This window comes from Cucurbita pepo, chromosome LG06 (genome assembly GCF_002806865.2).
Source record: "Cucurbita pepo subsp. pepo cultivar mu-cu-16 chromosome LG06, ASM280686v2, whole genome shotgun sequence".
NCBI classification, from domain to species: Eukaryota; Viridiplantae; Streptophyta; class Magnoliopsida; order Cucurbitales; family Cucurbitaceae; genus Cucurbita; species Cucurbita pepo.
Genome location: NC_036643.1, coordinates 4,261,365 through 4,275,422, shown reverse-complemented (window position 1 = coordinate 4,275,422; position 14,058 = coordinate 4,261,365). Strand labels below are relative to the sequence as shown.

The window sequence follows — 14,058 nt, the reverse complement described above, 5'->3', positions numbered from 1 at the left end:
CAGCAACAATAATTCCCAAACGATCCTAAAAAAAATTTGATATCGAAAAAGAACAAAGGATTCATGAATCACGGGTGGATTGGTTGAATTGGGATGTGTATAGTTTTAAACAAAGATTGCATTTTTATTTTGTTTCATAATGGATTTGGAGAAGGAATACTTTTAGAAATGATTGAAAATAATTCACAAAAGACGAATAGATTTGGGATTGGATTTCGTTATTTGGGTCTAAATTTGTCTTGATTATAAGAACGGAAAGGAAAGTAGCATTAAATTAGAATTTTCGTAATGGGAAATGAAAAAAAGAGAGAAAAAATCCATAAAATCACAGCGAACAAACACCTAGCCTGAGCAAATTAATATATAGACGGACTAGTCGCTTCCGCGCTCTCTCTCTCTCTCTCTCTCTCTCTCTCTCTTAATTCCCATCCATCCAGTTTGAAGAGAGAGAAGTGGTTTGAGATTCAACAAAGAGGACGAGATCTGGGTCTGACCCATTTCTTTTTTGTTTGTTTTTCGTTCTGGGGTTTTGCCTAAATTCGGAATTCGAGATCGCTTCGTTCGATAAGGGCTTCCTGTTCTTGTTCTTCGTATTACCCGCTTCCATTACTGGTAATTGTTCTTGTTTTTCATCATTTATGTGAATTGGGAATTTCTGATTCTCGTTTTTCTTTTCACCCTTTGTTTTGCGATTTCATGTGATTATGTTCGATCTCTCGTCATCTGGTTGTTTTGCTCTGTTATTTCGTGCCATTTCCTTCTCGTTAATCCCCTTTTTTGGGTTATTGTTGAATCTAAGAACAATTTCCATGGGGTTTCTTGGATGATATTTCATTTTGATTCATTGAGTTATCTCCTTGTTTTGATCTTTGGGCTATTGAGTTCTTGCCTGTTTTTTCTGTAATCGTTGAATCTAAGAACAATTTCCATGGGGTTCTTTGGATGATATTTCATGTTGACTCATTGAGTTTATCTCCTTGTTTTGATCTTTGGGCTATTGCGTTCGTGCCTGTTTTTTTCTGTAACCGTTGAATCTAAGAACAATTTCCATGGGGTTTTTTTGGATGATATTTCATTTTGAGTTCATCTCCTTGTTTTGATCGTTGTTTTGATATTGCTTTTAGCATTATTAATTGAGAGATCTGTTCTCTTGCTAGCTCAATTGTAGATTATGTTGTTTCTTTCCTTGTGGCATCAGGATCTTTTAGTTCCCTGAGCTGGGAGCTATGGGCGTTGAGGTTGTTGGATTTGAGATGGTCAAGGGACCGATGGAATCGGCACCGGTTGCAGATAATTACGTTTTGAAAAGCGATGAAAATGGAGATTTGGATCAATTGCCTGAGAAAAATGTGCCCATAAAGTTTGGTTCTCATGAAGAGGAGCCTGTTAAAGAACAGGCAGATGGTTCTTCTTCAGCCTCTAACGTCCCGAAAGATGCTGCTGATGAATGGCCAGCGCCTAAGCAAATCCATAGCTTCTACTTCATAAGGCATCGCCCGTATGACGATCCGAGTATCAAAGCTAAAATTGATTTGGCTGATAAAGAGATACGTAAGAGGAGTCAAGCTCGGTTTCAAATCACTGAAACACTCAAGTCAAAGAGGGTAAGAAACTGGAGCTTGAAATGGATACTGCACTATACTTTTTTCATGTTCTAAAGCATCATTTGATTAAAAAACACCTTCTTATATGTTTTCTATTAATAATTTGGATCAAGCTGGCCCCAACACCCGAAATGTGTACAAAAAGGGGATCATCTTGAATGAAAGAATGAAATTGATGATAATAATTTGAAAGGGTTTGGAGTTATATCTCATTGGCCTTGCTCGAGGCACGTAACTAGCTATAATGCATGAAAAAATGAAATGGATGCCTTCTTTTTTTGAGTTGTGTAAGCTGTGTGCAATCTGTTAGCTACCTTTTCTTAGAGAACTATGAAGTGTGCATAGTATCTGAAAGCTCCCGAACACGTGCTAGCTTCTCTAGTTATAATTCACAATAGGTGCTTGGAGTTCCTACTCCTTTATTTCTCTAATCGATGAAACCGTTTCTCTTCCTGAAATAAAGAAATTCAATCACTAGTTTGATTTTCATGTTGTGTACTCCTTGTGTTTAATCTATTACTACATTTACAGGCGGAACGAGCAGAGTTGATTACACAGTTGAAACCTCTGAGAGATGACAACCGACAATATAAATCAATTGTTGACGAGAAAATCAAGGAGATTGAACCGCTTAATCAAGCTCTTGGCAAGTTCCGTAATGCAAACAATGCTGGTCGCAATGGTGGTTTATGTTCATCTGAGGAAGAGCTTAATGCTGTTGTAAGTTTCGATATGAGTTCGTAGAAAACATCAAAACCATTTATATCTTTCCCTCTGATGTGCCATTCACTTCTTGTGCCTTCTCCCACTTTTCTTCTCTGTTTGATCCCATTTGGGTTGCTGGCTGCAGATTCAGAGCCTGCAATACCATATACAACATGAGAGCATTCCACTTTCTGAGGAAAAGCAAATTTTAAGAGAAATTAAACAGCTCGAAGGGACGAGAGAGAAAGTTATTGCTAATTCTACTATGAGAGCTAAGCTTCAGGACTCTATGGTACATAAAGAAGCCCTCCAAGATCAAGTCAAGGTTAGGAACTGTCGATTCGAATTCAATTCTGTTTTACTAATTAACTCCTGTAGTGCAATAAGTGCATGTATCTTACAAATCGTGCTAATGTAGATTATCGGTGGTGATTTGAATGGAGTGAGGAAGGAACATCAAGCAGTTCGAGCCAAGATAAAGCAGCTTGAGGAGGCATTGGAGGCAATAGACGAAGATATTAAAACTTTGCAGGACGAGCTAACTTCTGTTACAGAGAAGAGAGGCAAAGCACATGAAAACATTCAGCAACTTAGGAAGAACTCTGATGAGGGGGTGTGTTAAATCTCTTTTCTAACTCCACTTTGTCTGAGCAATTACGTAACGTCCGTGTCTTCTATCCTTTATTAGAGGCTTAAACCAAACAGATAGAAACAACTTAATAGTTTGAAAATGATGCTTATACATGTTGAGTATAATTCGGCTTTGGGGTTTGTTTCGTATCTTACCTTCTTCATATTCATCGGGTTTGTTATAATGAGGTTTGAGATGTTATTATGTTTTCCAGAACGCCCAATTTTATCAAAGCCGATCACTCTTAAACAAAGCTAAAGATCTTGCTGCAAAGAAGGACATCCAGGCCCTCGAGGAACTCGCTTTTACTGAGGTATGTTGAATTATTTTTCTTTTCGTAAGAACATTAATTGTTAAGTCTTAATTTTCCCAGTTGCTCTTTGTAACTTTCAATGCTTCTGTCCATCAGGTTGAGAAATTTATGTCCCTCTGGAATGGTGATAAGGCATTCAGGGATGACTATGAGAAAAGAATTCTTGCATCGTTGGATATTCGGCAGATGAGTAGGGATGGCCGGATAAGAAACCCGGATGAGAAACCAATACTTGCCCCTGCAGAACCAGCACCTTCTCAAACTGCGATGGCAGCTAAACCGAACATTAAACGAACTAAGGAAGAACCCAAACCAGTACCATCTGATCCTCTTCCTGCACAGAAAGTTGATGTAGAAGTTAAACAAAAAGCTGGAAAGCCCATACGGCCCTTGGAGCAGGAGGATAAAGCAGAGGAGGAGATCCCTAGTTTATTAAAATTGTCGAAAGACATCCCAAAAGAACCCGAAGTCGATCTTGCAAAATTAAAGGAAATGAAGAGGGCTGAGGAAATCGCAAAAGCTAAACTTGCCATGGAAAGGAAGAAGAAATTGCAAGAGAAAGCAGCTGCAAAAGCGTCTCTACGAGCTCAGAAGGAAGCGGAAAAGAAATTGAAGGAAATTATTTCTATATAGTTATCATTTGTGAACAAATCTTTTTAAGTTTGCATCACGATAATCACATGTTTCGGTATTTACCTCAGGATCGTGAAAAGAAAGCAAAGAAGAAGGTGACCGCGTCTGGATCTGCTACGGTTCCTGATGAAGAACCTGTTGAGGCTGATGCAGTTGAGGAGGAGTCTACAGAGCTAGAAAATGTTAATGAAAGTGCTGAAGCTGCTCCGGTTCCTGTTAAGTCCAAAATCCCGAAGGAGAGTGGCATTAGGAGCCGTGGCAGACAAAGAGGACTGGATTCGGTTCCAAAAATCATTCGTAAGCGAAAGAAGTCGATCAATTACTGGGATTGGGCTGCTCCTGCTGCTGCAGTGTTGCTTGTGATCCTTCTGGTGCTTGGATACTACTACTATTACCTTCTCTAAAAACTTTGAAACTAGGAGCTAGACGACGAGGTTATCGACGAGACAAATTTTCTGTTGATGAGCATGCTGATGAGTGGCTTAGAGGACATTTGTATTTATGTTTATTTCTGTTTATTTCATCCTTACTGGGGATGGACTCAACTCATAATGGTTGGCATTTTAGTCAGGTTCACAGTGTTTACTGAGGTTGAAACATGCAATTTGGTTCTTTCAATGTATTTCCAGATTTTGACTTTGTTCAATCTCCATTGCTCACATATCTTGAGGCATCAAATTGTTCTTATGCTGTTTGTTCATCATGAGTTTAATATTGGTATCTCCTAGGGTGGAGACTGGTTATGATCTGAACTTGTGAAGCTTTAGAATTTCGAGTTGTTTCGGACCCTTGGTCCTCCAAATGGTCCACGATCTGACTGCTCTCGAGCCCCGGTGACGATTTCAGGTCTCTTGTGGCTGTGTTTGGTTAGTACTTGCAGGTCCTTTTGGTATGCTTCAGCCATTGTTTGTTTATGGGAAACAGGAGGAAGAAGGGGTGCTTACTCCATTCAGTGGCATTCAGTTTCAAGGGAGAAGGCAAGAATTAGTCATTCTTTGAATTTGATTAAGGTTCTTATTAACTTTTGCTTAAGCTGCTTTGGTTGTTGGAAACAGGTAGCAAACATATTACTTGGTTGCACATGCCGGCAAACGTGGAGGTAATAGGGGATTGACAGAAGCAGCTGCAGAGGTTGGCTGTGCTGCTTGCCCTATCATGGTCTGCTTCTCTTCTAGATACTGCTTGTGATCGTCTGCCTTTTGTTGTTCTTTTTTAAGCTTGTTCGGGAAAGAAATCATGCCTTTGAGTCACATTTATTCACTCTAGTAGACGCATTTTAGAACCTTGAGGGACAAATCGAAGGAGAAAGTCTAAATAGGACAATATCTGTTAGCGGTGGGCTTGTACTGTTACAAATGGTATCTGAGCTAGGTTTCGAACGGTGTGCGTCTCCCAAGGGGAGTAGATTGTGAGATTCTACATTGATTGAAGAGAGGAACGAAGCATTTCTTATAAGGGTGTGAAAACCTCTCTCTAGCATATGCATTTTAAAACCTTGAGGAAAAGTTCAAAGAGCGACAATATCTGCTAGCAGTGGGTTTGGACTGTTATAAATGGCATTAGAGCTAGCTTCTGAACAATGTACCAACGAGCATGCTAGACCCCCAAAGGGAGTGGATTGTGAGATCCCACATTGGTTGAAGAGGGAAACAAAACATTCATTTTGTAAGGGTGTGGAAACCTCTCTCTAGCAGACACGTTTTAAAATCTGGAAGGGAAAGTTCCGGGCTTGGACTCTTAAAGACGGGCTTACAATTCATTCGTCTGCAATGAGAATTTGAAGGAGATTCTCTCTCAAATGCATGCATCTTCTTTTCAGACAATCAATCGGGTTTCTATAAGCTTGTTCTCATTTAAATTATCTAGTTGTGGGGAAGCATCTCATGATGATACAATCATGAGGCTAACGGCAATACGTAACAAGTCAAAGCAGACAATATCTGCTATCGGTGTGTTTGGGCTGTTACACATGATATTTGTGTATCAAATGTAACAAACTTTGCTCGTGTTCATGTTCGTGTGATTGCTTGAAGTCGAGAGTCGAAGGTTTTAGGGGATGAATTTCTCTACTTCTAGCAGTAGAAAGATTGAAAATTATGCAGTTTTGGCTCATTAAATTGTTTGCAAAACTTGTGGTGAGGAGGCCATGGCCCAGATGTTTGGTTGTCTCTGTAAATGCAGATGGTGCAACTTGCAAGCTTGTTCTTCAATTATTCAGAAGGCTAACCTGAATTTCTTTAAAAAATTATTAATTTTTTTTATTCTCTTTATAATTTTGGAAATATATTCACCCAACTATTTTCTTAATACAAAAATTATTATTATTTAATCAATTTCATTAAAAAAATAAAAATAAAAAACTTTAAAGTTGGGTTTGGTTGAGTCTGAGTTGTTTTTTTTAATTATTTTTAAAAATCATATTTATTCGTTCAAATATCAAACATTCATAAGTCACAATGCAATCGATTAAATTTCATGGTTGTTTGGGTTGGTTGACAGGACGCCAACCAATTGAGTGGGGGAGTATGTTATGGTCATGCATGTTCAAGGCGTGTTGTCAATGGTCGCATGACAGATATCTCGGTCTTGCTTGTCCACGACGTGTTGTCCATGATTGCATGCTCGTTCCAAACCCCTTTTACATGTTCTCATCCTAGATAGGGTCTTTACCATTCCATATTGGGTCAGTATGAAAATGTACTATACAGGATATGACTAGTTGTCAACTTCTTCCTACCAGATAATAGATAATTATATGCAGTGAGCCGTTGTTATTGCCTCTTGGTTACATTCCCATATACATCGGTTATAAACATAAAATATTTTAAATTTTTATAATAATTTAAAGTAGGATTGACTTTGGTAATGTTTTAAAAAGTAAAAAAGTAAAAAAAGTTAGAAATTTGGTTTATTAATAATAAATAAAATTTAATTACCGTGGTTGGTGGGAAAAGATCATGAGTGTGTGTGGACCTTTGATGGTGCCTTTGGACTGTGAATCAAATCCACCATTTGACATTGTAGATTTTGCTATCATTATAGCGTTTCTTAAAAATAATAATAAAAAAAAATTTCTCCAACCACTATCCGTTAACGTTCTAAGCCCAACACCTAATGGTCGTGATATTCCAACATGGTCATGTTCCTTATTCCTCGCTGAGCATATGAATAAGAACAAAACATACTGAAAAAAACTCATATTGATACGTAAGGATAGTCTTCACTTTTAGAAATAAAGAGCAAGTAACCTGATCATATCGTGACGAGCGATTTTAAGAATAATTGAGATTTAAATAAAGGTCGGGATCCTATTATCTCGACCAATTGAACAGAAATTCCCAAATTGCCCTCGACTGATATGGATGTGGGAATAAACATAGTATAAAAATTGGATTTGACAATTCTAAAATTTGGGGAATCAAATGGGTTTGAGCTTACTAATGCAAACACTTATTTTTGGAACAAGAACTTATTCATATTCAACACATAGTGGAAGCAATTTCATTTTATATGGTTAAATTATATTTTAATCATTTTATATTCAAATTAAATCTCATCCAAATAAAGTGTGTGACAAAGTTTCTATTTTATTTTTATTTTTATAAAACTATAGTATAAATTTAAATTAAGATATATTTGTTCATTTTCTTAAACGATATTAATTTCTTTATCAATTAACCTATATTTAGTCATCGATGTTAGGTTAAAAAATGACGTCGTAAGGTTTGACCCTTTTTTTAACCATCATTTTATGTATAAATCATACCATAAAAAAAGAAATATTATTCAATATAGCTGAGACAATACTGTTTTTAAGTGACCTTCTGCTTGTCACATATGTCACTGCATGAGTAAAGAATTTGTCACTTTCTTTGTTGCTGTAAAAGCCTCTAAAAAGTCAAAATAAGAGTGCGCTCATTTTGGGGTGTACTTTCTGTTATGACGCTGTAACAGCTCAATTTCAACGATAACAGATATTGTCTGTTTTGGCTCGTTACATTATCGTCGTTAGTCTCATGGTTTTAAAATGCGTCTATCAAGAAGAGGTTTCCACCCCCCTGATATCATTTGTAATAGCTTAAGCTCACTACTGGCTGATATTGTCCACTTTAGCTCATTACGTTGTGTGAAAACATCTCCCTATAGACGTGTTCTAAAAAATCGTGAGGTTTACGATGATAAGTAACGAGCCACAATGGACAATATCTACTAGCTGTGGATTTTGGCTGTTACAAATGTTCACGATAATTAACTACGTTCGTCCTTGTCTTGCTTCATGTATTAGTAAAAGCTTCTCTCAATGCTCTGAAGTTCCATAATTATTGCACGGGTTTACAACACGTACATAAATTAAGTCAATGACAAATTTGTTAGAAACGTAAAATTAAAAAATTTATTAATTTAATTTTTTTATAAATATCAGAGTTGAAATGTCTCCATGCCATTGGGCGGATTCGAACTCTGGCTCCAAGTCAAACCCTACTTTCCTTTTTTTTTTTTCTTAGAAAATATTTATTATTATTATTATTTTAAAATTATAAAAAAAAAAAAAGAAAAAGGGAAAATTCTTGGTTCCTTCCGTCAAACCAAACCAACGCCATCCTTCTCCGTTAGGGCATTTTCTCACCAGCCAATAACCCCACAAATTCTCCACTTTTATTATTATTATTATTTATTATTTATTATTTATTTTAAATAGTCTTCTAAAAATTAGATTCTTTTAAAGTTGACAAATATACACGTATTTAATCTATTCTCATAAATGATCGTTTAAAAAGATATTATTCTCGTGTAAATTATATTTTAAAGAACGTTTGACACATAAGTTACGTCAACATGATTATATGCTTCAACGTTCAAGATATTTACTTCTTTTTTTCCTACCTAAAGTTAGATATTCATATTCTCGTCTCCATATCTTTTATATACTATAGTTTTTAAATCATACTCTCATAAATCAACGTGTCACATGAATTTAAGTTTTAAGTACTGTTAACTCAAACTTAATCCAATAAATTAGATGTTTAGCGAATAGGTCAATTGAGGATGCATCTCACTATTGGACAAGTGTGAGATCCCTAGTAGACGTGTTTTAAAATCGTGAGGCTGACGATGATATGTAATGAGCCAAAGTGGACAATATATGCTAACGTGTGATTGAGATGTTACAAGTGGTTTCAGAGCCAGACACTAGGTAGTGTGCTAACGTGGACGTTGGGGGCCCCTAAGGAGGTGGATTGTGAGATCCCAGATCGGTTGGAGATGGGAACAAAACATTTCTTGTAAGGGTGTGAAAACTTCTCACTAATAGATGCGTTTTAAATTCGTGAGGCTGACAACCGTATGTAATGGCCCTAAACGGACAATATCTGTTAGTGGCAGATTTGTGCGGTTACAAATGGTATCAGAGCCAGACATCAGGAGGTGTGCTAGTGAGGACGTTGGGCCCCAAAAGGGTGGATTGTGAGATCCCAAATCAATTGGAGAGTGAAACTAAATATTCCTTATAAGGGTGTGAAAACCTCTCCCTAGTAGACGTATTATAAAACCATGAGACTAACAACAATACGTAACACGCCAAATGAGACAATATCTGCTAGCGGTGGGATTGCGAAAACCTCTCCCTAGTAGACGTATTTTAAAACCATAAGGTTGACAACAATACGTAACAAACCAAAACAGACAACATCTACTAGCGTTGGAATTGAGCTATTTCAAATTGTATCAGAGTCCGACACCAGGCAGTGTGCCAGCAAGGACTCTGAGTCTCAAGGGCCAAATTGTGAGATCCCACATTGATTAGATAGAGGAACAAAACATTCTTATATAAGGGTGTGAAAACCTCTCCCTAGTAGACATATTTTAAAATCATAAGACTGACAACAATACCGTAACAATCCAAAACAGACAATATCTACTAATAGTGGTAAAGACGACTTTGGGCCTCAAGGGCCAGACTATGAGATCCTACATCGACTAGAGAGGGAAACAAAGCATTCGAATATCTACTAAAAGTGGTGGAGGACTTTGGGCCTCAAGGACCCGATTGTGAGATCCCACATCGATTGGAGAGGGAAACAAAGCATTCCTTCGAATGATGTGAAAACCAACAATAAGTAACAAGCCAAAACATACAATATCTACTAACAGTGGTGGACACGTAAGTCAAACATAAGCCAAAACAGACTGCTACACAACACGTAAGTCAAACATAAGCCAAAACAGACTGCTACACAACACGTAAGTCAAACATTAGCCAAAACCGACAATATCTACTAACAGTGGTGGGATTGGGATTGTACTGCTACACAACACGCAAGTCAAACATAAGTCAAAACAGACAATATGTACTAACAGTAGTCAAAACAGACAATATGTACTAACAGTAGTCAAAACAGACAATATGTACTAACAGTGGTGGGATTGTACTGCTACACAACACGTAAGTCAAACATATAGTTCATTTGATCTTATGTACTTTTTCGACGACATTTAATTTTTAAAAAATATATATTCAATACAAAATAATAATAATAATAATAATAATAATAATAATAATAATAATAAAAAAAGTAGATTATGCCTTGGTTTATCCTATAAATATTTCAACTTCAAACATGAAAAAAAAAAGAAAAAAAAAAAAAATTGAAACCCCACGAGAAATAATAAAGTGAAAGACTTTGGAAGAGAAGAAAGGTGAGAAAAATATAACAATCAAAAGCCTAATAAGCATTTCCCCTATTTCCTTTCCCCTTTCCCTTTCCTTCTCCTTTCCTCCATTCAAACCCCACCTCAAATCCTCATCTCTCACCCCCATTTCTGCCGACGAGCGGCGGCGGACGCGGCGGCGGCACAACAACAACAACAAACCCCATCAATGGAAATCACCTCTTCTTCAACCACAACAACAAGATCATCCCATGAAAGAGAAACAAACCCATCTCCCAATACTTCCCCAAACAGCGCCGGCGCCGGCACCGCCAATCCCCCGCCTCCTCCTCCATCTCCCAAGCTTCTCCCCAGATCTGATTCCAATCCTTACCCCACCACTTTCGTTCAAGCAGATACCACCAATTTCAAGCACGTCGTTCAAATGCTCACTGGCTCATCGGAATCTTCTCCCCGGCCACCACACCCACCCTCGTCTTCCAAACACTGTTCTATTCCTCCGCCGTCACAAGACCCATTTCAATCCTCCAAGAACTTCGCTATTCCTCCCATCCGAACTGCCCCCAAGAAACAGCAGAGTTTCAAGCTCTATGAAAGAAGAAATCACCTCAAAAATAGCCTCATGATCAATACCCTAATCCCTAATTTCTCCCCTGCCGGTGGGTTTTCTCCACGCAACGCTGAGATTCTCTCGCCTAGCATCCTTGATTTCCCTTCCCTTGCTCTCAGCCCTGTTACGCCTTTGAATGATGACCCGTTGTTCGACAAATCGTCATCCTCACCGTCGCTTGGAAGCTCATCGGAGGAGGAGAAGGCGATTGCCGAAAAGGGGTTTTACTTGCATCCATCGCCGATGAACACACCGAGAGCCGCCGACCCGCCGCAGCTTCTGTCTCTGTTCCCGGAAACATCGCCGAGGGTTTCTGGATCGTCGTCTTCTTCGTAAGAAAACGTGGGTCTCTGTTTGTTTTTGTAGAGATTTGTAAGTTTTGATTGATTCTTCTTCCCCAAGAAAGAGGATCGTTGATCAAGCAACTGGGTTTGATGAATTGAGAGGAGAGAGATCTTGGTTCGAATCTTCGCTTGTACAATTTGATGAGAAATCCATTGAACTGAACTTCCCTTTTATTTCAATTGCTCTGTTTTTATGAACACTTTCCGTTTCATTTTCTTTTCCATTTTCCCGGAAAATTGGTGAGAAAAGTTTTCAATACTAACCCACAACATCAATTTTGCTTGGATCGAACTTCGTTCTTAATAACCCTCGAACCTAGATGATTTATTTTAGCCTTTCAACGGTATAAAATTATCGACTGCAAATCAGTTTATATTCGATAGCGATAGAGGAAGAAGCTTTTGATATTAATTATGAGTGACTGAGTCAATGAGAGTGTATTAAACAATGGTGGAGATCCACGAGGAAGATGGTTGGAACTTCCACTCATTGTCTTAATGGATATCTTTGTTCTATAATTGGGGCTGTAAAAACTAATGCTTTCTCACTCCTTCTGTCTTTTGTGTTTCATTCGATCCATCTGTGATGTTCATGAGACGATTATTTACGGGTTACCCACGAGAATTGGTTTCCCGATTGGTGAGTTTTTCCATTATATAATGAGTGAGATGGGACGAGAAGGGGATTTTGACGGGTTACGAATGTGATAGCCCCATTTAGGTAGAAAAACGTCTCTCCTCACTTACTTTCCTCGCTCCGTTCTGGATGAGTCACCGTGGTGCCCTGGTCCAATGGAGGAAATAGACATCTCTAATGGTAAGAATTCGAACGAAACCGTAACAACCCAAACCCACTACTAGCAAATATTGTCTTTTTGGATTTACTCTTTCGAACTTCTCCTCAAGGTTTTTAAAACGAGTTTGTTAGAAGATGTTTCCACACCCTTATAAATAATGCTTCATTCTCATCTCCAACCGACGGGGATCTCACAATCTACCTCTCTGGAGCCTAATGTCCTCGCCAACACTCGTTTCTGTTTCGGGATCTCACTGATGGTATGAAAAAACGAGTCTATATTTGTAGGTCGAACGACAAAAATAACCCAAATTTATGTCTCGAAATCCGAAAGTGGAAAAAATTTTAAAATTCAAAGCATAGCATTGAGAGTGGACCCGAAAATAACAACCACACTTTCAAAGTCAATTGTTGTTTTCAGATTTGGAGTTACCAAAATGTTAATGAATCACAAATTTGCCAACGAATTTCTTCAATTAGATTGGTTGGGTTGAAATTTAGGGCTGTGTTTGGTAAAATTAAATGTAAATTAGGCAATAAGTTAGTGTTTTTATGTCACACCCTGTTTTTTTTTTATATATATTCGCTAGCTAAGTATTAATATTTATAAATTTTGACATAAATTTCTATTTAGTTTTTAAATTTTTAAATTTTAAAATCTTATCATTTAAATCATTACCAATTTAAAAACACACAATTTTAGCGAATGACGGTAATATATATCAATTACCACCGAGCTATATGTTAGAGAGTTTCACATTGGTTAAGTAAGGAGAAACTTGCCCTTTTAACTTAGCCATGTTAGTAGAATCTTCAGGTGTCGAACAAACAAGTCGTGAGATTCGAAGGTGTAGTTATAGTGAAGATCCCGTGGTAAAGCTCTGTTGGGCTGACAATGTGCTCGGGAGAAAAAAAAAAAGATTTGTCTTGATCGTGCTGGGACCTTATCTCTCGTGGCATGAGACCTTTTTTACGATACCATGACAAATCCACAAGAGTTTATACTCAAATTGGACAATATCATAACGTGAGATCCCACATCTGTTGGAGAGGGGAACGAAACATTCTTTATAAGGGTGTGGAAACTTCTCCCTAACATACGTGTTTTAAAACCGTGAGATTGATGATAATACGTAACGGGCCAAAATGGACAATATTCACTAGCAGTGAGTTTGAGCTGTTTTAAACGGTATCAAAGCCAGACACTGGGTGGTGTGCCAGCGAAGATGTTGGTCCCCACGAAACATTCCTTATAAGGGTGTAGAAACCTCTCCATAGCGTTTTAAAATCCTGAGGCCGACGACGATACCTAACAGGCCAAAAGGGACAATATTTGCTAGCGGTGAGTTTGAGCTGTTTCAAATGGTATTAGAGCCAGACACTGGAAGGTATGCCAGCGAGAATGCTGGTCCCCACGAATCATTCTTTATAAGGGTGTAGAAACCTCTCCATAATGTTTTAAAACCGTGTGGTCGACGACGATACGTAACGGGCCAAAGTGGACAATATCGGCTAGCGGTGGGCTTGGGTTGTTATACATACCATTTTGTAGGTCACTTGTCTCTAACTGATATGTAACGGGCCAAAGTGGACAATATCTATTAGCAGTAGAGAGTCACTTGTCCCTAATATTAGACTACTTTTAACAAGCCTGAAAGTCTTGGAATATGAACGGTATGAAAACAAAGACCTCAAAGAGTAATTAATTAAGATAGCTTGGTTGGTTAAGCTTCCTTTCATAGAACCCTTCATT

The 14,058-nt window shown here is 37.9% G+C and overlaps 2 protein-coding genes across 2 annotated transcripts; both read left to right on the top strand.

Moving 5' to 3' along the window:
- Positions 1-385: 385 nt before the first annotated feature.
- LOC111796604 (proton pump-interactor 1-like) lies at positions 386-4,542 on the top strand. The gene is made up of 8 exons (XM_023679301.1): positions 386-612; positions 1,199-1,604; positions 2,136-2,324; positions 2,455-2,634; positions 2,728-2,922; positions 3,155-3,253; positions 3,350-3,868; positions 3,955-4,542. The coding sequence occupies exons 2-8, from the start codon at positions 1,227-1,229 to the stop codon at positions 4,288-4,290; spliced, it is 1,896 nt and encodes a 631-aa protein (XP_023535069.1). The 5' UTR covers positions 386-612; positions 1,199-1,226; the 3' UTR covers positions 4,291-4,542.
- A 5,982-nt stretch (positions 4,543-10,524) lies between these two features.
- On the top strand, positions 10,525-11,689 carry LOC111796645 (VQ motif-containing protein 4). The gene has a single exon (XM_023679361.1). The coding sequence runs from the start codon at positions 10,764-10,766 to the stop codon at positions 11,499-11,501; it is 738 nt and encodes a 245-aa protein (XP_023535129.1). The 5' UTR covers positions 10,525-10,763; the 3' UTR covers positions 11,502-11,689.
- The last annotated feature ends 2,369 nt before the right edge of the window (positions 11,690-14,058 follow it).

What these genes read in the sequence shown, in the direction of transcription:
- LOC111796604 (XM_023679301.1), top strand. Translation starts at nt 1,227, where the DNA reads ATGGGCGTTGAGGTTGTTGGATTTGAGATGGTCAAGGGACCGATGGAA. An exon ending in AAACACTCAAGTCAAAGAGG is followed by an intron (nt 1,605 to 2,135) that starts GTAAGAAACTGG and finishes CTACATTTACAG; the next exon opens with GCGGAACGAGCAGAGTTGAT. An exon ending in AAGCGGAAAAGAAATTGAAG is followed by an intron (nt 3,869 to 3,954) that starts GAAATTATTTCT and finishes TATTTACCTCAG; the next exon opens with GATCGTGAAAAGAAAGCAAA.
- LOC111796645 (XM_023679361.1), top strand. Translation starts at nt 10,764, where the DNA reads ATGGAAATCACCTCTTCTTCAACCACAACAACAAGATCATCCCATGAA.